Consider the following 21,246-nt stretch of genomic DNA (forward strand, 5'->3'; position numbering starts at 1 on the left):
CTTCATACAGCATGGAAGTTAAATGAATGTCTTACCGATTCAATGCAAAGGCATAATGAAATTTAATGTGAAGATTGTCCATCAGATCACAGGTTGGGAGTCTCTCCAAAGTCTCTACCAATGTTACAATGGCATTGTAGTCCTTAGGGAAAGAAAATCAGATACAAACTTAATGTACTTTTATATGAGACCTTCTATGCATTGTGATTCAGATTCCAAACACGAGTTTTAATCGTAAACATAATGTAGCAGTAACTCCATTATGAGATCCATTTGGCAGTGTGCAGTATAGCTCACTGATTTACTGGCAAACTGTCCATAATGAGATCCACTTGGCAGAGTGCAGTATAGCTCACTGATTTACTGGTAAACTGTCCCGCAATTTTGCAACTATCACCGAGTTCACAAGAGTTGCAAGTAGCAGACAGATTTCATCCCCACCCTCACCCCAGTCCCATTCCCTTCTTGCATCCCACCAATTAGCAAAGCTGAAATAGAAAATGCCTTGACATAAATAAAAAGAGTCAGTTTTATTTTGACGAAGAACGATGGCAAGCATTTTCTATTGCAGTATTTTGTGGCACTGATATTTCATGCACCTTCTTCAGTTTTGTGTTTCAACACTATGTACAGTCCATAGTTGTTGATTTAAAATAAGAGGTTTTAAATAACAGTGGCTGTATTACTTTACAGCAATATCTAGGGATTTTGTGCCTAATGTATGGGAACCTCTTCTCTAATAGAGGAACATTAAAAATGTTATGTTTTCCCTTGTGACTCAGAAAGATTATGGCTAATCCTTAACCAAAGTCTGATTTCTCATTTGACTACATAGCCAACCCAATGCCAAACTCAAATGCAGGACCCACCTCCTCTGAATTCTAAAGGAGCCCTCCAGTGAAATTCTCCTGCTGGGCTTGTAGTCTTCAGGTGGATCAAGGGACGGTTTGGGGACTGGAGTGGGGGAAAAGCTGGAAGCAAGCTACAGTGCTTCTGTGAAAACCCCAATGACCACCAAGTCAGCTCCATTTCAGAAGGCCCCAGTTGTCATTGTGAGGACTGGTGCTTCAGCTGCCAAAGGACAGCAAGATCTTTACGAATATGCTCTGTTCAGTTTTAGCACCAGATCCTGAGTTGGAGGCATTTTTCCAATTTGCATTGTCAGGAGTCACCAGACCTGCTTCAGATAGGTGAGCTGGCCACCCAGAAGTCACTGGCTGCCAGACAACAGGTGTACTTCAGGGACCAAGACTTAGGGCATGGGGCACCACATCTGAAGCTGTTCACAACAGTACTAGTTTTGAATGTAAACAATTCGAGAGGTACAAATTTCTACCTTTTTATTTACAATTCTTTCTCTTATAGGTGTAATACCCTGGGAGAGGTTTCAGTCCTAATGTAATGGTCTTTCTGTAGAAGCAGTGTTTGGGCTATGGTTAGAGATACTGGTGCTTTGGAATGTGAGCCGTTCAATGACAGGAGGGTGTTTTCGTGTCATGTGCCTGGCACCAGGGTGATCTGGGTCTTTTGTTCGGTGGGAGATGAGGAGACAGGATGCCGGAGGGAGGAGATCCTAGGACTCGAGTCGGAGCGGAGCCATGATCCGACAAAGGCCGGGGATACTGAAGGAGGATCGGTGAAGGGGAAACTGTGAGCTCCAAGTTGTGCACATTAGACTGTTTCATTAAAATGGGTCCTTTTCTTTTTTTGCTTTTTCTTCACTAACCCTGTAGTCAAATTAAAAATTATAAAGCTAAATCATTTAATTGTATGCAGTGTTCTGTCTGTTATTTCCTGGTACTGATTTGTAACAGGGTAACAAATCACGCAGCATCCGCACAAACGGGAGTTTCGGTTTCGGCGTGGACTGGCATCTCAATCTCAGGGCCAGAGACTGTCTTCCCGAGACTTACACAGCCGACAGACCTGAGGGTTATATAGGACAAAATACTTAAGTCAAAGATAAAGAGTTTCCTGTATAGAAGGGGCAGCAAATGCTGAAGAAAGTCTAATTTTATCTACAGTTATTTGAAAGTATGGACAGACACTGAAATATAAATAGCCATGCAAGGTCGGTGGTTCTATTACATGATATTTACCTGAATATCTCGGTAGGAAAGAAGCAAGTTAATGATAATGTCAGCAGAGAGAACTTCAACATTGTCCAGGCGTTTTCTTATGCGTCCCAGCTCTGTGGCCAACTCTTTGCCACTGTAGAGCTCACGGGCCTTCCTGATGTCATTCAGGATGGTTTCCCTGAAGTACTGACTGTAAAACACATAACAGACGGGGTCATTCTGAGTGACAATTCTGTCAATCGCTTGTCACTTGAGACATCCTCACAGTTCAAACTTGACTTTAGAATGTCACGCAAGATAAAGGACAGGTCTGTGAGTAACAGCGAATCTAAGCTTTTAAGCACCCTTCCTGTTCGAGGAATTGAGATGGGCTTTTTTCCTAAAGAAGAACGTTTACGGTCATTTGCTATCATGCCGCAGCCTGTAGGACAGAACAGTGTGCAGATTCACAGTATGGCGAAAACGAAGAATTAATACAGGGCGAGCGAAATGACGTTTGTGGAAGATCTTTTCCATTTTGTGGCTGGCTTGCTGGCATTTTCTGCAATTATGATGCAAAACAGATCATTGTGTTGGAAATGTGAAAATATTTCTGATGGAAAATAATTCAGAAATATCATTGCTATAGGAAGGGACAAGGACACAATGACAACACTTCAGCTACAGGACCGTGCTTTGGTGGGAGCAAAACCTCTTGCTTGAAATTGGACCCTGTTACTAAACAGAACAAGCCCTTTATTGAGTCAGTGAAATATACTGGTTCTGCATCTTATTCCTGTTGGCAAGAAAGGAAAATCTAAATACTCTTGCGTCCATATCTCCTGCACCCCACCCTCACCAACCCTCTGATTTCCTGCTGAACAATCTTTCCATATCTTGTCGCTGCAGATGTTTCCAGCTCCCGCCGCTCTCCCTTCCCTTCTTCCCAACTATGACTCCCCTCTCTCTGCTCCCTTCCCTCTCTCAGTCCACAATACAGACCCATAGTTCCACGGTCTCAGGCCTGGGATTAGCATGGTTACTTTTCACGTGTGAGCCTAGCAAGGCCGCTCAAGCACATCAGTGAATCTCTGTTCAGGCCGGCCTAATCCAAATCGAAATCTGCTGAATCACCAAGCAGGAGTCAATGGACAACGATAGTGAAATTGAAGGCAGGAAAGATCTTGCGGTTGCAGCACCACACAAATGCTGGAGGAACTTGGCAGGTCAGGGAAATGAACAGTTGATGCTTTGGGCAGAGACCCTTCATCAGGATTGGAAAGGAAGGGGGACAAAGCCAGAATAAAAGGATGTGTGGGGTGGTGGGGTGGAGCGAAGGGATGTTCATGCTGGCTGTGACAGGTGAGTCTAGGTGAGATGCGGGAAGACAGGTACGTTGGGGGAGTTGAAAGGGAATGATACAAGGTGCAGGGGAGGTGACAGGTAGAAGTGGTAGAGAACTGAGGAAGGAGGAATCTGATAGAAGAGGACTTTAGACCATGGAATAAAGGAACAGGTCATGAGGGTGGGGGAGGGGAAGAGAAGGGGGGAGAAGGCCACCAAAGGAGGGAGGGGGAAACAAGGAAAATTGAAGGGAGTGGTTACCAGGTTAGAGAAATTGATTTTGATGCCGTCAGGCTGTGAGCTACCCCGCTGGAATATAAGGTGGTACTCCTCCAATCTGCATCTGGCCTCGTTGTGGCAGCACAGGCAGTGGACAGATACAGCATGTCCGTGTGGGAATGGGAAGAGTAACCACTCCCTTCTGTTTTCCTTGCTCCCAGCACCCCTGCTGCATCTGCTTTCCACAACTTTGTTTTTCCTCCCCTGTTATGAATGCAAATAAAAATAGATATTAACAAGGCTGAGAAAGAAACAGCCATCATAGGGCGGTGACAATGTGATACTTTAAATTAGGTTGTGCACCATTATGTAGACGAAGAAGGGAAGGAAATAACTACAGGGCTCATAATTGTTCAGCCATACCATAACCATGTCCTAAAATTAAAAAGTAAACCTGCTGGAAACAATTGTACAAAAATTAAAAAGGCAGAGTCTGCCCGGAATAGCGCAATTGGGAATCGATCAAGAAAGATGGTGAGGCTGGTGTAGTATGGCCCTGGAGCCAAAGGATGAAGGTAAGAATTCGCCCAACTGCAGGAACCCTATTCCCATTCCAGCGTTGCACCAGGAGGATCATATTATCCCGGAAGCACTTGACAACAAGCATGTTTAGGGCAACGTGACCCAAATTCCACTACAATGCTCCAACAGTGCATTGCATGGGGAATGACATTGCCCCATATAGAGTTGGGATCTCACCCCCACAAGGCTCCAGTTGAATTTCTGGAGTGCAGTGAAATAACCTGGAAATGGCAATTACCTGGTGTTCCCTTTAATAAATGGAAAATTAGACGAAAGTTTAGCTGTACAATGCCAAACAACCAAAACTGTGATGATTGAATATCTAGGCAGGTACTTACAACACCCTCAGGAATTTCCATTGGCCTTACATTGTTCATCAAACAAACGGTTTGACGGAGTTAAGTCCAGAGAGATAAAGCAAATAAAATGTGGAATACGATGTTATGCCTTTCTATGATTTCACAAAGGGGTGCTGCTTGCTAAGAAATAAGAATAATTTAAGTACAAATCCTTGGGAGTAGTGACACAGGGGTGAGAGGAAAGGTTATTGCCAGAGGTGGATGAATAGAAATGAAACTAAACAGGAACAATTCCAGCCAGCTGGATGCAGGAGGACGTAGATGGACGGTAAATGTGGTCAAGGGGGAAGCAGGTTGAGAAACACAAGGAGAAGGAGTAGCTTACCACAGTCAAGTCCATACGGAATACCATTTGTGACTTTGAAAAGGGCCACTTCCATTCTAAGCAATGGTACAAACCAGAATTGGCAGATTCTAGTACAAGATATGGAACAATTGGCCTGGGCTTTAACGTGCACAGTAAAGTCAAGGACAATGGGTAGCAAAGGAATGTTGTAGATGGACGAGGAGAGTTAAAAAAACTAAAGGGATTATGAGTGTTTTTTTTTCTAAGAAGAGGCGATGCTAAATGGAAATGAGCTCCTGCTCCTCCGGCAACCTCCATTCACCACAGCTTTTGATTTTGCAGGAAAACCTAACCTTAGTTAAGCAATCTACCAGTTCTGAGTAGGCAGTTATTTTAACTACTAGGAAGGGGTCGAAACATGAGCTGCATTAGGCCCTCCTCCATTCTGCCTTTAGATTGACAATAATTGGAAACTAGTAAAGGAAAAGAAAACAAATCAGGACCAAAACTATCACCAAATCTATTGTAATTCCTCCTCAGCAAGTCTTCCTCAATCACCTGTTGTTACTTCATTAGGGCAAATGTGGAAAGCACTGGCACTGGATAATCACACTGAGGAAAGCGAATCAACACGCGAGCGTTTCCTTTTCAGTGAAATATATGAAAACAAAATTGGCAAACACAGAGGGCTGTTTGAGGAAACTTTTTTTGTGTGCGCAGAAACATGACGCTTGTGTAAAGAAACACCTACCAGCAGCTGACGTGTGCAACCTTCAGCAACTGAACAAAGCGATCGACTAATGGCATGCAGATTGGCCCAAGCAACAACTCAAAATTTGGCTGCATTAGCTCACTCAAGCCCTTCATGTAGCTGCTTTCACAGCAGTAAACCTTGTTGTGTGGTGTCACCATGTATGGAATAAAGCTGTAGTTCCCACACGATGCCTGGAACAAAAGGCATATTTGTACCATATCAGCAACATATCTTCTATTATTTTACTGCATTTTCAGCATGATTATCTTTTTCCCCCTGAGTCTCAATCATTTCCTTTGTGTTCAATCAATATATCTACATACTGTAAAACTTCATTACTGAAAAGTGAGCCTTGCAATTTCACGTCACTGCATCTCTCCTCCTCTAAGCTCGGCATTGGAGAGGTGATAATGTTTTGTGGAAATTACTAGCCAGACTTCCTCTTAAGTTACCAATCCACTGCATTGTTAAACAGAATCACCAAGGAAGTCTGAGTGAGCTTGCCAAGTTAGATATTGTATAATGTACGCAATTATCAACCAGTAGCAAAAGTCAATTAAATATGTCAGTTAGTTTGTAGTTATGAACAAAACTGAAATTCAACAAGCTGCCTCATTGTGTTTGGCTGATATTAAATGCAGATTCTGGATTCAATGTGGGACATCAGAGGAATATTTTAAAGAATGTGTTTGTATGTCAAGGAACAAGTTCACAATTACCTTTATTTACATTATTCAACCTACATGCTGGATTGATTCCAAAGTACTTGAAAGTACAAGGGAATACGGTGAGGCTAACAGCCGTAAATTAACAATTTGTATAATATAGCTTTACAATGATTAATTTCTTGAAGTAATGTTAAAAGGAGCCATATGTATGCAACAACACAAGAGATTCTGCAGATGCTGAAAATCCTGAGCAACACACAAAATGCTGGAGGAACTCAGCAATTCAGGCAGGATCTGTGGAGGAGAATAAACAGCCAATGCTTCAGGCCAAGAGCATTGATCAGGACCTTAAGTGAGGCTGCATGGGATCTGGGATCAGCCATGATGGAATGGCAGCGCAGACTCGATAGGCCGAATAACTTAATTCTGCTCCTATGTTTTATGGCCTTATGGACCCAAAATATTGCCTGCTTACAACTTTGACAATCATCCTATTTGACAACTGGATCCAAGCAATATATGTTATCTATTAAGAATGCCCGAAAAATTACTTGCATTTACCATCACTAGAAATTTATTAGCTGCAGATATAATTTAAAATGCTGCAAATGTAACAAAATAAAATCTCACACATTTCTTTTCCATTTTAGTAAAGCCTACTTCATTTGAATTTGGAAGAACAATTATCAAGGATCAAGATGCTACCACACTTTTTTTTCATTCAGAATATAACCTTGAAGTAGAAATTTATTGTGCAGGTGCAGCAATGAATAGCTTGAGACCTCATTTACAGTACATTCCAATGTTTTAGTGCAACTCCCCCAAAAATATCTTTTCAAACTTGCCTATAGTCGATTCCCTTTGCTCAACTGAGCTGTCCATCTAGGCATAATAATCACTAGATATCTTCTGTAGTTATCTTCCAGGATTAGGAAAAGAATAAAAATAAAAGATTCTAATTTATTTCATACATTTCATGACCTCAAGACGTCTCAAACTACTTTACAATCAATTTCTTGAAGTGCTGGCAGTATTGTTATGTATAAAACCTTGTATAACTCTCTTAGAGGAAAGCAAAGGAGTCAAATAAACCCTTCAAATACAGCAGAATGGCCACAGTGGTGGTGCATTTTGACTTCTAGGTTTTTAAAAAAATCTCTTGATGTATGAAGAACTTTGAACTGGATTTGAAAATGCAATCCATTCATGTTGTCAATTCATATCATCTTCAGTTTAAATGCAGTCATTTGTTGAAACAGAAGGGCAGAAAAGTTTGTACATTCCTTGGTTTAAAAGTACCATCGAGAGTCAGAAGAGCACGTTTTATAACGAAGCTTTAAATGAAATTAAATTTCAAAATTCAAACAGGAAAACCTTGAAATGCTCAGCAGGTCAATGAGCACTTGTGGAAAGCTAGTGTTTCAAGTCACCATCCTTTTCAACAGAAAATAAACGTTGGTGAATCAATAATAGGAGTTAGGTTTCCCAAGTCTGAAATGCTCTTTTAGTTATTTATTTTCCTCATTGAATGATGATGCAAGGATCAAGTCATGTTGATACTGCAGAGATTTACCTTGTTTGCTGTTTCTAAATTCATCTGGAAACTTCACTGCTCCCTTAAGGTTTTTGACAAGGATAGTTTCAGGTACAAGGTACAAGGATAGTAAAGGTCTAGACCAGAGGTTCCCAAACTGGGTGGCAGGACAAGTTGGGTCCAAAGGCCTGTTTTCATGCTGTAAAACTCCCCTGCTTTACTCACTCTACACTTAAGACTATGTGGTTAAGCACAGCTCCAATGCCGTATTTAAGTTTGCTGATAACACCACTGCTGTTGACTGAATCAAAGGTGGTGACAAATCAGCATATAGTAGGGAGATTGAAAATGTAGCTGAGTGGTACCACAATAACAACCTCTCACTCAATGTCAGCAAGACCGAAAAGCTGATTATTGACTTCGGGAGGAGGAAACTGGAAGTCCACGAGCCAGTCCTCACTGGAGGATCAGAGGTGGAGAGGGTCAGCGACTTTAAATTCCTCAGTGTTATCATTTCAAAGGACCTGTCCTGGGCCCAGCATGTAAGTGCCATTACAAAGAAAGCACAGCAGCATCTCTACTTTTTAGAAGCTTGCTAAGATTTGACATGTCACTTAAAACTTATTTCTATAGCTGTGTAGTGGAGAGTATATTGACTGGTTGCATCACGGCCTGGTATGGAAACAGCAATGCCTTCAAACGGAAAATCCTATTAAAAGCAGTGGATACAGCCTAGTCCATCACGGGTAAAGCCCTCCCCACCATTGAGCACATCCACATGGAGCATTGTTGCAGGAAAGCAGCCTCCATCATCAGGGACCCTCACCACCCACACTATGCTCTCTTCTCACTGCTTCCATCAGGAAGGTGATACAGGAGCCTCAGGACTCACACCACCAGGTTCAGGTACAGTTACTACCCCTCAATCATCAGGCTCTTGAACCAGGGGGGATAACCTCACTCAACTTCACTCGCCCCAACACTGAACTGTTCCCACAACCAATGGATGCACTTTCAAGGACTTTACAACTCATTTTCTCTTTATTTATTTATTTATTTTTCTTGTTTTGTACTTGCACAGTTTGTTGTCTTTTCCACACTGGTTGTTGTCCGTCCTGTTGGGGGTGGTTCCTTCACTGATTCTATTGGGAGTGGTTCCTTCACTGATTCTATTGGGAGTGGTTCCTTCATTGATTCTATTGGGGGTGGTTCCTTCATTGATTCTACTGGGGGCGGTTCTTCATTGATTCTATTGGGGGCGGTTCTTCATTGATTCTATTGGGGGCGGTTCCTTTATTGATTCTATGGGGGGGGTGGTTCCTTTATTGATTCTATGGGGGGGCGGTTCTTCATTGATTCTATTGGGGGCGGTTACTTTATTGATTCTATTGGGGGGGTGGTTCCTTTATTGATTCTATGGGGGGGCGGTTCTTCATTGATTCTATTGGGGGCGGTTCTTCATTGATTCTTTTGGGGGCGGTTCTTCATTGATTCTATTGGGGGCAGTCTCATTGATTCTATTGGGGACGGTTACTTCATCGATTCTATTGGGGGTGGTCCTTCATCGATTCTATTGGGGGCGGTTCCTTCATCGATTCTATTGGGGGCGGTTCTTCATCGATTCTATTGGGGGCGGTTCCTTCATCGATTCTACTGGGGGCAGTTCCTTCATCGATTCTACTGGGGGCGGTTCCTTCATCGATTCTATTGGGGGCAGTTCTTCATTGATACTATTGGGGGTGGTTCTTCATTGATTCTATTGGGGGCGGTTCTTCATTGATTCTATTGGGGGTGGTTTCTTCATTGATTCTATTGGGGGCGGTTCTTCATTGATTCTATTGCGTTTCTTGTATTCACTGTGAATGCCCGCAAGAAAATGAGTCTCAGGTTGTATATGGAGACATACTGTAAAGGTACTTTGACAATAAATTTACTTTGAACTTCATGGCTCTATGCTCACCAAGTGTATTAGATTCCATTTTTGTTCATTGAGAGGGAAGAAAATCTGACGAAAGGTCACCATTCTGGAATGGTTTTAAATAAATATAACAGAAAATGTTACAAAACCCTCAGCAGGTAAGGGAGCACCCATGGAAAGAGAAAAAGGACCCAAAGCACCGATGCAATTTCTCTTGCCACAGTTGCTGCCTGACCTGTCGAGTGTTTCCATAATTATTCATTTCTATTTCAGATTTCAGAATCAGATCTAATATCACTGCCACACATCATAAAATTTGTTGGTTTGCAGCAGCAGTACATTGCAATACAATAACAAAAACTATACTATAATAAATATATATAAAATTTTAAATTTAAAAAGTACTGCAAAAAGCGAGCAAAGAAACAAGTAGTAAGGTGGAGTTTTGGACTATTCAGAAATCTGATGGCGGAGGGGAAGAAGCTGTTCTTGAAATGATGAGTGTGTGCCATCAGGCTCCTGCACCTCCTCCTTGATGGTCGTAATGAGAAGAGGACAAGTCTTGGGTGACGGGGTCTTCAATGACGGAAGCCATCTTTTTGAGGCTTTGCCTTTTCAAGGTGTCCTCAATGCTGGGGAGGCTGGTGCCTATGATGGAGCAGCAGTTTTTTCCAATCCTGAGCAGTGGTCCCTCCATACCACATAGTAATACAACCAGTTAGAATATCCTCCACGGTACATCTGTAGAAATTTGCATGTCTTTGGAAACATACCAATTCTCCTCAAACACCATACGAAATGTTAAGCCTTATTTGAAATTGCATCAAAATGCAGGACCCAGGATAGATCGTCAGAGATGTTGACACTCAGGAACTTGAACCTGTTCACTCTTTCCACTGCTGATCCCTCCATGAGGACTGGAGTGTGTTCCCTCAACTTCCCCTTCCTGAAATCCACAAACAAGTCCTTGGCCGTTCTGACACTGAGTGAAAGGCTGTTGTTGCAACACCACTGAACCAGTTGATCGAGCTCACTTTTGTACACCTCCTCATCACCATCTGAAATTCTGCCAATAGTTGTGTCATCTGCAAATGTATAGATTGCCGCTGAGCTGGGCCTAGCCTCACAGTCGTGGGTGTAGGGTGATTAGAGCTGTGGGCTAAGCACGCATCCTTGAGGTGCACTAATTTTGATTGTCACCGAGGAGCAGATGTCATTTCTGATCCGCACTGACTGTGTCTCCCAGTGAGGAAGTCAAGGATCCAGTTGCAGAGGGAGGTACAGAAGCACAGGTTTTGTAGCTTGTTGATTAGAACTGAGGGTATGGTTGTGTTGGATGCTATAAACAGCAGCCTGAGATAGGAATTGCTATTGCCCAGGTGGTCCCAGGCCGAGTGGAGAGCCAGTGGGATCGTATCTGCTGTAGACCTATTGTGGTGATAAGCAAATTGCAGCCAGTCCAGATCCTTGCTTCTAGCCATGACCAACCTCCCAAAGCACCTCATCACACAGATGTGAGCACCACTGGGTGACAGTCTTTCAGGCTGCTCACCCTGCTCTTCTTGGGCACTGGTACGATTGTCGCCCTTTTGAAGCAGGTGAGAGCCTCCATCTGCAGCAGTGCGAGATCGAAGATGTCCTTGAACACTCCGGCCAGTTGGTTGGCACAGGTTTTCAGAGCCCAACCAGGTACATCATCAGGGCCTGACGCCTTGCGAGGGTTCTCTTTCTTGTAAGATGTTCTGATGTTGAGACAGAGATCACAGGGTCTGCAGACGCTGCCAGGATTCTCAAAGGTATAGTTTTATTTACCTTTGCAAAGCGTGAGTAAAAGGTGTCGAGCTAAACCGGGAGAAGTGTCACAGCCATTCATGACATTAGGTTTGGTCTTGCAGGAAGTAAAGGCCTGCAAACCCTGCCAGAGTTGACATGCATCCGATTCTCTCTCAAACTTCAATTGGAGTTGTTTATCGCACTTAAAATATCCTTCCTTAAGTCTTACCTGGACTTCTTGTATAAATCAGGATCACTGGTCTTGAATACCATAGATCTAGCCCAGACATCCCACCCTGCAAAAACTCATTTCAGGGAGGTAGCACCATCAATTTGCGGGAGACTTCCGGGAGAGGTGGGATGTCTGCAATAGAGTAGCTCCTTAGCAGCTAGCCAGATAGTTTAAATAACATTAGCTATGCTGATGAACAAATGACACCTGTTAAACTCACCTCAACATGTCTTTTACAGTCTTAACCCACCATGGGCAATAGAAAAGTCACTGTTGCAAACAGTGCGGCGAGCAACACTGTCATTATTTTTGACCCCTATTAGGCAGGCGTACACTTTAGTGTAGTCTGGGGTGACGTACGTTTTATATTTTCTTTTTTTGGAACACTCTGCCACTCTGACTTTTTTTGGAACTCTCTCGCTCTGGCTCTCTCTCTACTCTCTCGCTCTTGGTCACTCTCACCCGCGTCACTTTCTCGCTCTCTCGCGCTTGCTTTCTCGCTCTCTCGCGCTTGCTTTCTCGCTCTTGCTCTCTCTTGCGCTTTCTTTCTCACTCTCGCTCTCTCTCGCGCTCTTTCTCGCTCTCGCTCTCTCTCGCGCTCTTTCTCGCTCTCGCTCTCTCTCGCGCTCTTTCTCGCTCTCACTCTCTCGCTCTCGCTCTCACTCTCTCGCTCTCGCGCTCTCTCTCGTAGTCGCTCTCACTCTCGCTCGCTTTCTCGCTCTTGCTCTCACGCTTGCTTTCTCCCTCTCACTCTCTCTCATTCTCTCTCTTGCTCTCTCTGTCTCTCTCTCGCTTGCTTTCTCGCTCTCACTCTCTCTCATTCTCTCTCTCTTGCTCTCTGTCTCTCTCTCGCTTGCTTTCTCGCTCTCACTCTCTCTCTCGCTCTCTCTCTCTCTCATGGTCGCTCTCACTCGTTCTCGCTTTCTCGCTCTTGCACTTGCTCTCTCGCGCACTCTCTCACACTCGCTGTCAAAAAAAAAAGAACTTCCGGGACATTGTATATAATTTGCGGGCATCAGGGAGCCACTATTAATTTTCAGGAGACTCCCGGACCTTCCGGGAGAGGTGGGATGTCTGCTAGCCCTCAGTAGACTACAAATATCCTGGTTCATCCACGACTTTCGGTTTGGGTACATCCAGTATGTACTTGAAGGCACATATTCAACCACACAGGTGTTGATGAGGTCAGTGACACTATGGCGTATTCATTCAGATTTGAAGATGAGTCCCAGAATATTGTCCAGTCCACCGACTCAAAGCATCCTGTAAGCGTTCCTCCACCTCCTTGAACCTCACTGGTGCTGGTCTTTATTCTCTGCCTGTACGCGGGTAGTAGCAGTACAGGCAGGTGATCGGACTTTCCGAAGTGTGGGTATGGGATACCAAGGTAAACACTTTTGATGGTGGTATAACGGTGGTCAAGAGGTTCCACAGGTGATATGTTGGTGGTAGTTATTCAGAGACTTTGTCAAGCTGGCCTGGCTGAAATCTGCCACAATGATAGGGAAGGAATCAGAGTGCACTGTTCGTGTCTGCTGATCATGGAGCTCCTCTCCTCCAGTGCCTGCCTGATGTTAGCCAGAGGTGGACTGTACACGGCCACCAGAATGACGATCTTAGTCTTAAAATTATGTTGCTTACTGAAGTACACAGGACTCGGAATGTTGATCTCAGTGGTAGTAATCCTAAACCAAAATATTTGATCATTCCCATCAGAGCTACACACAGGGTCCCACTTATCAGCACCATCTTGCACATTTCCAACTTGTCGAACTTTTTAATTTTGATTTTCAGAGTAAAATGTTAACTTATTCCAACTTGACATCTGATAATTTACATCATTTACCTTTACCTTCAGAATGTTTGGATTTCCACATTCAGTCCAGGTGATGCTCAACACCACAGCAATAACGACAAAACTCTAGCACATTCATTTTTAACTTTGAATTGGAAATACTCAACTCGTATCTAATTCACCATTTTTCAGTAAGGCTCTTACTCATTCCTTGTGGATTACGTAATTTTTAAACAATGGTGATCAGCTACAATATTAACCTCACCTAATTTTACTTTCCCTTTTTAAGTTTTATTTATGAATATTCCTGTAATGACTTCTTGAAACTCTTAAAAAAAATCTTATTGAAAATTAAACATAGTAAGCTCCTAATTTCACGACAACCAGTACACGGAAATACAGGTCGACCTCCACCAATCCGGCACCATTGGGACCTGAGGAGTGCCGGATTAGTGAAAATGCCGAATTACAGAGGGATCACATTAAGCATAATCAGTGCCGGATTGCAGGTAGTCGGATTAGTGAAGATCGACCTGTAGTATGAAATACCGGAGATAAAGGATGCACTATCAGCAATTCAATTGAGAAAAGCCACGTTTGCACTTACGTTTTTCTTCTGGCATATTATTTCCTGCAAAAGGGACAAAGACAAATTAGCTGACATTACCATAAAACTTGTTCAAATAATACTTTTCTAGAAATCACACAAAATAATTAAACTCTGATTCTTACACAGTAAGGCTGCTGCAATTGTAATAATATGATTAATCCAATCAGTCTGTTGGAAGAGAGTCTTAATCCATCAAAGACTTCAATTAGAGAGCCCAATGGCCTATTAGGTCTTTAATGTTGCCTTGTTGAAGCACAGGATTATATTTTTAAAATTTCCTACAATGAAGAAAAATTGCTAATCTGCTTTAGTTGTTAATAATCTTGCTCTGAATTAAAACCTTTCCATTTCAAACGATTCCAAGGCTTCAGTGAAGTTCTAGCTGGACAGCATCTTTCAGTTAAAATGCTAGATGGGAATCCATGTGTTTGTTTGGAGGTTTATCAGAACAAGTGTCTCAGGCATCGTGTGCACATTGGCCTGCAATGACAACAAAGTCTACCCTTCAGAAAGTAAGCGACTGGATCGCATGCACCTTGAGTCTTCCAAGGAAACAATTTTTAATGACAAGTTCTTTCTTGTTTTTATGACATTCTACCATGACATTTTGTCTATTTCTTATCAAAAATATGTAATATATACTGGTTGTGTGAGCATTTGAACATTTTTCTATATTTTCTACTGTCACACATTTCTCCATATTAAGTTTCAGCTTCCACCAGTCTTGCACCTGACACCAATTTGTTTACATCTCGCTGTAATTCATCACTTTCTTGATGCTGGTGACTCGTCTGCTCGTTAATATGAAAGGAAAATAGAACATAAGCAACAATACCTTTAAAAGTGCTTGAGAAACTGGTCTTTCATGGCAGAACATGGGATCAAATCAGCCTGGACTCAAGGTTAAAGGATTTCCTTTCACTCACATTATGAATGTAGCTGCTGATTTTGAGCACATTTGAGATGTGTTTCAATACCGATATTTAGTTTTCATCTACTAAAGTTCCAAGAGGTAGTAATGTTGTTGGAGGTAAAGAAAGGATTAGGAGGACATTACCTTGAGGGGCTTCCCTGCATGTCTGATCCTGCTCGTCCACAGTTTCCACTAGTAATGGTGTATCAGGTAGTTTGTCCCGAAGGAACATGACAGGGTGGATGTTCTGAGAGCATTTGCTGCATTTTTTTAAAATGGGTTCTTTAGGTTGTATATTGTATACATATCTTGATAATAAATGTACTTTGAAAGAACATAATATAAAGAGTCACCCAGTTAAATGAATGAGGAAGATGCGATTTTCTTCCTCTCAAAGGTCTGTGAATCCTTGGATGGCAAAGATAGCAGAAGCATCATTTTCAACAGTGATTATTTTTAAGGTAGACCTTAATAAGTCCAGTGGGTGAAAGATTACCATGGATAGATAAGAAAGCAGATCTGTTATAACCATTCCAAATGGTGAAGCACACTTGTAGAGTTGAGCAGTCTTCTCCTATATCTAGTTCGTATGTTTGTATACTACTTACACAGCAACATTGCTTAACAGAAACAATAAGTGCAGGAGATAAAGTGCTAATCAGTTACTATTGTTACTAAGGGTCTTGCTTACCAGGTAAAATGGTATGTACCCAAAATACAACCTTTGTCTCTTAATGAAGGCCAACTAGCCAAATATATATTCCAAAATCTTCTCTGTATATTTTCTCTTATTAATTCCTTTTCCACCCCAGAAAATGCTCACCCCAGGCATTATGAAGTTACTGTAATGTTCAATTGAATTGCCTATTAAAGCAAGCAGATGCATTAATAGTGAATTGAACTGAATTAATTACTAACATCCTTCATATACATGAGGAGTAAAAATCTTTACAGTACCTCTCCGTCTACATGAGCAATGTGCAATTCATACCAATTTATACTTAATCAGAGGTTATATATATTTTGGGTACATATCCATTCGTCAGGACAGAATCCTACCTGGTAAACAAGACACTTAGTAACAATAGTAACTGATCAGCACTGTATTTCCTCTCATACTTCTTGCAAGTATTTTTACTGATAAGTTCAGCAACTACATTGCAAAATAACTGGTTCTTAATTGGACAGCACTTTGTAAAAGCACAAGACATAGGGGCAGAATGAGGCCATTCAGCCCATCATGCCTGTTTTGCCAGACAAACATGGCTGATTTATTTTCCCCCTCAACCCCATTCTCCTATCTACTCCCCATAACCCTTGACACACTTACTAATCACAAACCTATCAACTTCCATTTTAAATATGTCCCAAAACTTGGCCTCCACATCTGTCCGTGGCAATAAATCCCACAGATACACCACCCTCTGGTTAAAGAAATTCCTCCTCATCTGTGCTCTAAAGGGACATCATTCTCTTCTCTTCTGGTCCTAAACTTTCCCACTATTGGAAACATCCTTTCACCCACCACTCTGTCTAGGCTTTTCAATATTCGATAGGTTTCAATGAGATATCCCCTCATTCTGCTAAATTCCAGGGGGTACAGGCCTAGACCCATCAAACTTCCTCATACCCTTTCATTCCTGGGACCCTTCTGTTCCCTCTCCAATACTAGCACATGCTTTCTTACATATGGGCCCACATCTGCTCACAATTCTCCAAATGTAGTCTGAAGAAAATCTTATGAAGCCTCAGACCTACAATTTACAAAAGCAGTTACATCATACAAGGAGGTTCTAGGTCCAATTTGCATCTAATTAATCACTTGTTGCATAACAAGGTAAAGTAAATTTGACACCTTGTTGCTAGATATGGTAGGATGCAATAATATCCCTCAATGGTAACCAATGTAAAAAGTATCTATTAAATATATAATTTAACAGAATGTAAAATGACTCAATCTTATTTGTTTTTATTAATACTAGAAAGTTTTAAAAATCCTTCAGCTCTTTCATGTCATTTGAAATTTTTTCTACTATTTTGGTATGTAATCAAAACTGAACACTGGCTTATTATGCACTCACAAGATTCCAATTTGTAGTTTATTATCCACAAAAAAAGAGCACTTAAAAGTATGAGTTCATTCCACTTGACTTCACCTGCAGTGACTGAAGTGTATCGGAATTTGTATCGCAATATAAAATGATATTATTTGCCATGCTGAAACTCTCTCGCACTCCAAGATGATAGAACAGGGAAGGCTGACGGAAAGCATCACTCATCTCCACCACAGCGATATCTGCAAACAACAAAAGATAAATTCAATAATGTCTGATGAACTACAGTTTAGAAATTAATGTATTGAACAGGAAATGGGCAGAAACTTGGCTGAGCTCCAATTCATCACTGCACATCATCCATCCAGGACCCATTTGAAGAATTATTCTGCAGGCGTCCTGAAAACAATAGACTCTCTAAAAGCCACCATCATCAACACTAGAAAACTAGTCTTTCCATGATTTTTTTCATCCAGTTGTTCAAAAGCCTCTTTCTGATTTAGCGTAAATGATTGCTTTAATTTCACACATTATCTTGTTTTTTTTATTCTCATAGATGACTCAGTACTGCTGCATGACCCAGAATACTATCAATTACCAGCTCTCATCACCACAAATAGAACCAGTAGTTACATATGGGGGAAAAATATACAATTGCACAAAATACAGAGCAGATTCAGGGCTACAAATACCTCCCATTTGTCCGTTTGGTTGAATGCATTCAAGACTCATCACTGTTCAGTGCAAAACACCAATAATTCCTAATGAACTTTAACTTCTGAGTTGTTTTTAAAGAGGGCTTCATGCAAGCTCTCCAACTAGACAAGTATAAAGTGTTAGAATATTTGGCTGCATTGGATAATCAGACGCAGCCTAAAAGTCAGTTTTAATACGTACGGTGCTCACCCTACACAGGAAATACTTAAACAACAGCAAGCAAAAACATAGATCAGTGAGAAATAAACCATTTTATTAATCCAGAAACATAATTAACTAATTAAACAAAGCAGATAAAAATAACCATAATCAACTTTTTTTGTAATTCAAATTTTTATTATTATTTATTCTTATTTTACAAAGCAGCACAGCATATCACCGAGCAGATAGAGTACAGCATATTTACACACCACCCCATGACAGGAAAACAAGTAAAACTTAGAAACAGAAAGAAGTTCTAATTTAAGTTTAAATTAACATACAACCAAAATTGATCCCATGAGTCTTGCACTTTTCCCTCACTGTTAATTCTTCCCAACATGTGCTCATGTGATGAAATCTTAATCATTTCCTCAGTCCATTCCTTCACAGTGGGACAACTGGGTTTTTTCCAGTTTTGCAATATAATTCTTGCAGCTGTGATGAGACCCACCTTTAAAATAGTAAATTTGTCATTGTTTACATTAGGTATCACTGTCCCATCACCCAAGAGACAAAGCCATGGGCACAAGGGCAGTGTGGAACCCGACCAACTCCCCAACAAATCAAGAACTTTACACCAAAATGAACGAACCATGGAACACTCCCAAATCATGTGAAAATATGTGCCCACCTCATTTTTACATTTCCAGCATAAATTATTATCAACAATCCTCATTTTGTAGAGTCTAGTTGGTGTCCAATAATATCTGTGTACTATCTTATACTAAATAAATTTCCCTTTCGCTTCCATAATATGTCTACCCACATTTGATAAAATATTTGACCACTCATTATCTTCAATATCGCTTCCAAGATCCTTCTGCCATACCGCTTTGAGATTGTTACACGATTCACCCACAGAGTGCTTGAACATTTTATAAAACACTGATGCTTTATGAACTTCCTGTGGTAATGTAAAGTATTAAGCTAAATGGTTATTTTGTGGGTCACCCTTCTTGAATATGCTACTAATGCAATGTCTTATTTGTAAATACTTCCAAAAATTCCCTTTATCTACGAAGTTATATTTCCTCTGCAAATCTACATATGACACAAAAATCCCACTCTCATAGAGATCACCTACTGTATTTACACCTTTAATCTTCCATTCTTTCCAGTACACCATTCTTTTCCCAACTTTTGAGCTGCATCCTATAGATCCCTGTTTCAGATTAGAGGCAACTAAGAATTCTAGTTTAATATCCCAAAAATAGTTACTTCAGAAACCCAAAATAAGAACACCATCTCCAGCAATCTTTATTACTGACACTCTGAGAACCGTCTCACAACACCCAGTGCCTTTCCCATGCACACTTTATCAGGATCCTCTAAGTTTCCAGTTAAATGGGATATCTGGGAATATATTCAGCAGTCATTACATTACTTTTCTGAAAGATAATTAAATGCTGAGCAACTTTCTAATTTAAACCTTGTTCTATCGTTCCTGTAAGTTGTTACTGTCTAGAGTCTGAAGATGACAGGCTGCATCTGGCTCAACACACACGAACTGCTGGAGGAACTCAGCAGGTCAGTCAGCATCTATAGAGGGAAATGAACATTCCTGGTGAAGGTTCTCAGTCTGAAATACCAACTGTGCACTTTCCTCCCCCCACAGATGCTGCCTGGTCTGCTGAGTTCCTCCAGCTGTGCGTGCGTGCATGTGTGCATGTTGCTCCAACTTCCAGTATCTTCCAGTGCATGTCTTACAAAGCCTTCATCTTGGCCTCTTCTGGTCACATCTCCATAATGTTAATCCCAGCACACTGACTCCCATTGACAATGGAGAAACAAATCAAGGACCATCACTGTATGCCCCAATTAGGCAACCTCTATGCTCTAGGACTGTTTTGAACCGGCTAACTCGCAGATGTTCAAAGAGGTGACCACAAACAGAGAAGACACAGACCTCAAGGAATATGCCTCCGCCCTCCCCATCATCCCAACATGGGTGCCCCCCTGGGTTGTGTGCTGAGACCATTGCTGTACACTCTGATCACATGTGACTGCATGGCCAAACACCCCAGAAATCACATTGTCAAGTTTGCTGACGACATGACAGTGGTGGGGTTCATCACCAACAATGATGAGATGGCCTACACAAAGAAGTTGGAAGAACTCAAGGCCTGGTGCCAGGCAAATAACCTCTTCCTCAATGTCAACAAGACAAAAGAGATGGTATTTGACTTCAGGAGAACTTGCACCACTCTCACCCTTCTTTACATCAGCAGCACAGCAGTGGTAACTGCCAGCAGTTTCAAACTCCTGGGAGTGCACATCGCACAAAACCTCTCAAGAAAGCTCACCACTTTTCGAGGAGGCTGAAGAGAGCTGGACTATGCACATCTATACTCACAACCTTCCGTAGATGAGGAATAGAGAGCGTCCTAACATGCTGTATCACTGGTACGGAAACTGCATTGCGTTGGACGGAAAGGCTTTACAACGAGTAGCCAAAATGACCCAACGCATCACTGGCAACAGCCTACCCACCATCAAGGACTGATATAGAGAAAGGTGCTGAAAAAAGCCCTGCAACATCATGAAGGATCCCACCCACCCTGCTCATGGACTGTTCGACCAACTCCCATCAGGGAGGAGGTAGTGTAGTATCCACACCAGGACCACTAGACCCAAAAACAGTTACTTTCCCCAAGCAGTAAGACTGATCAACACCTCCACCCATTAACCCACCTCAGCACACCCCCACCACCAGTACTTTATCATTTCCTGTCAGAGTCACCTCATGTACAGACACTCCTGTGCCGAACATCACTTTGTGGATATACAATCAATCTCCGTATACAAGTTATCTTATGTATTTATATTTATTGTGTTTTTTTAGTATATTCTTTGTTTTATTGTGTACCATTGGATCCAGAGAAAAATTATTATGATCTCCTTTACACTTGTGTATTGGAAATGAGATAAAACAATCTTGAATCTTCAAGGTCTCCTCATCCATGTTCTTGATATTTATTGCTTATTTATTAATTTTGGATTGACAGAGTTCGTTGTCTTTTGCATATAGGTTGTTCATCAGCCCTGTTAGGTGCAGTCTTTCATTGATTCTATAATGCTTTTGGATTTACTGAGTATGCCTGCAAGGAAATGAAACTCAGGTTGTATACGGTGACATACAGGTATTTTGATAATAAATTTTATTTGAACTTTGAATCTTGAATACAGAGTGTATCTGGGATCCTGCATTGAAAATTATTAGGGGCTCCTCA

General features: G+C 41.6%; 1 protein-coding gene across 2 annotated transcripts in view; it reads right to left on the reverse strand.

Moving 5' to 3' along the window:
- Positions 1-21,246, reverse strand: part of map3k5 (mitogen-activated protein kinase kinase kinase 5) — a 189,857-nt gene that overhangs the window by 131,385 nt on the left and 37,226 nt on the right. For both annotated transcript variants that reach the window (XM_063040440.1, XM_063040439.1), the window contains exons 2-6: positions 17,201-17,340; positions 14,129-14,152; positions 5,599-5,792; positions 2,100-2,268; positions 36-142 (exon numbers count right to left, since the gene is read on the reverse strand). In XM_063040440.1, coding sequence (XP_062896510.1) covers positions 36-142; positions 2,100-2,268; positions 5,599-5,792; positions 14,129-14,152; positions 17,201-17,340 — 634 coding nt within the window. The remainder of the gene's footprint in view (positions 1-35; positions 143-2,099; positions 2,269-5,598; positions 5,793-14,128; positions 14,153-17,200; positions 17,341-21,246) is intronic.

Source organism: Mobula hypostoma, chromosome 2 (genome assembly GCF_963921235.1).
Source record: "Mobula hypostoma chromosome 2, sMobHyp1.1, whole genome shotgun sequence".
NCBI lineage: Eukaryota > Metazoa > Chordata > Chondrichthyes > Myliobatiformes > Myliobatidae > Mobula > Mobula hypostoma.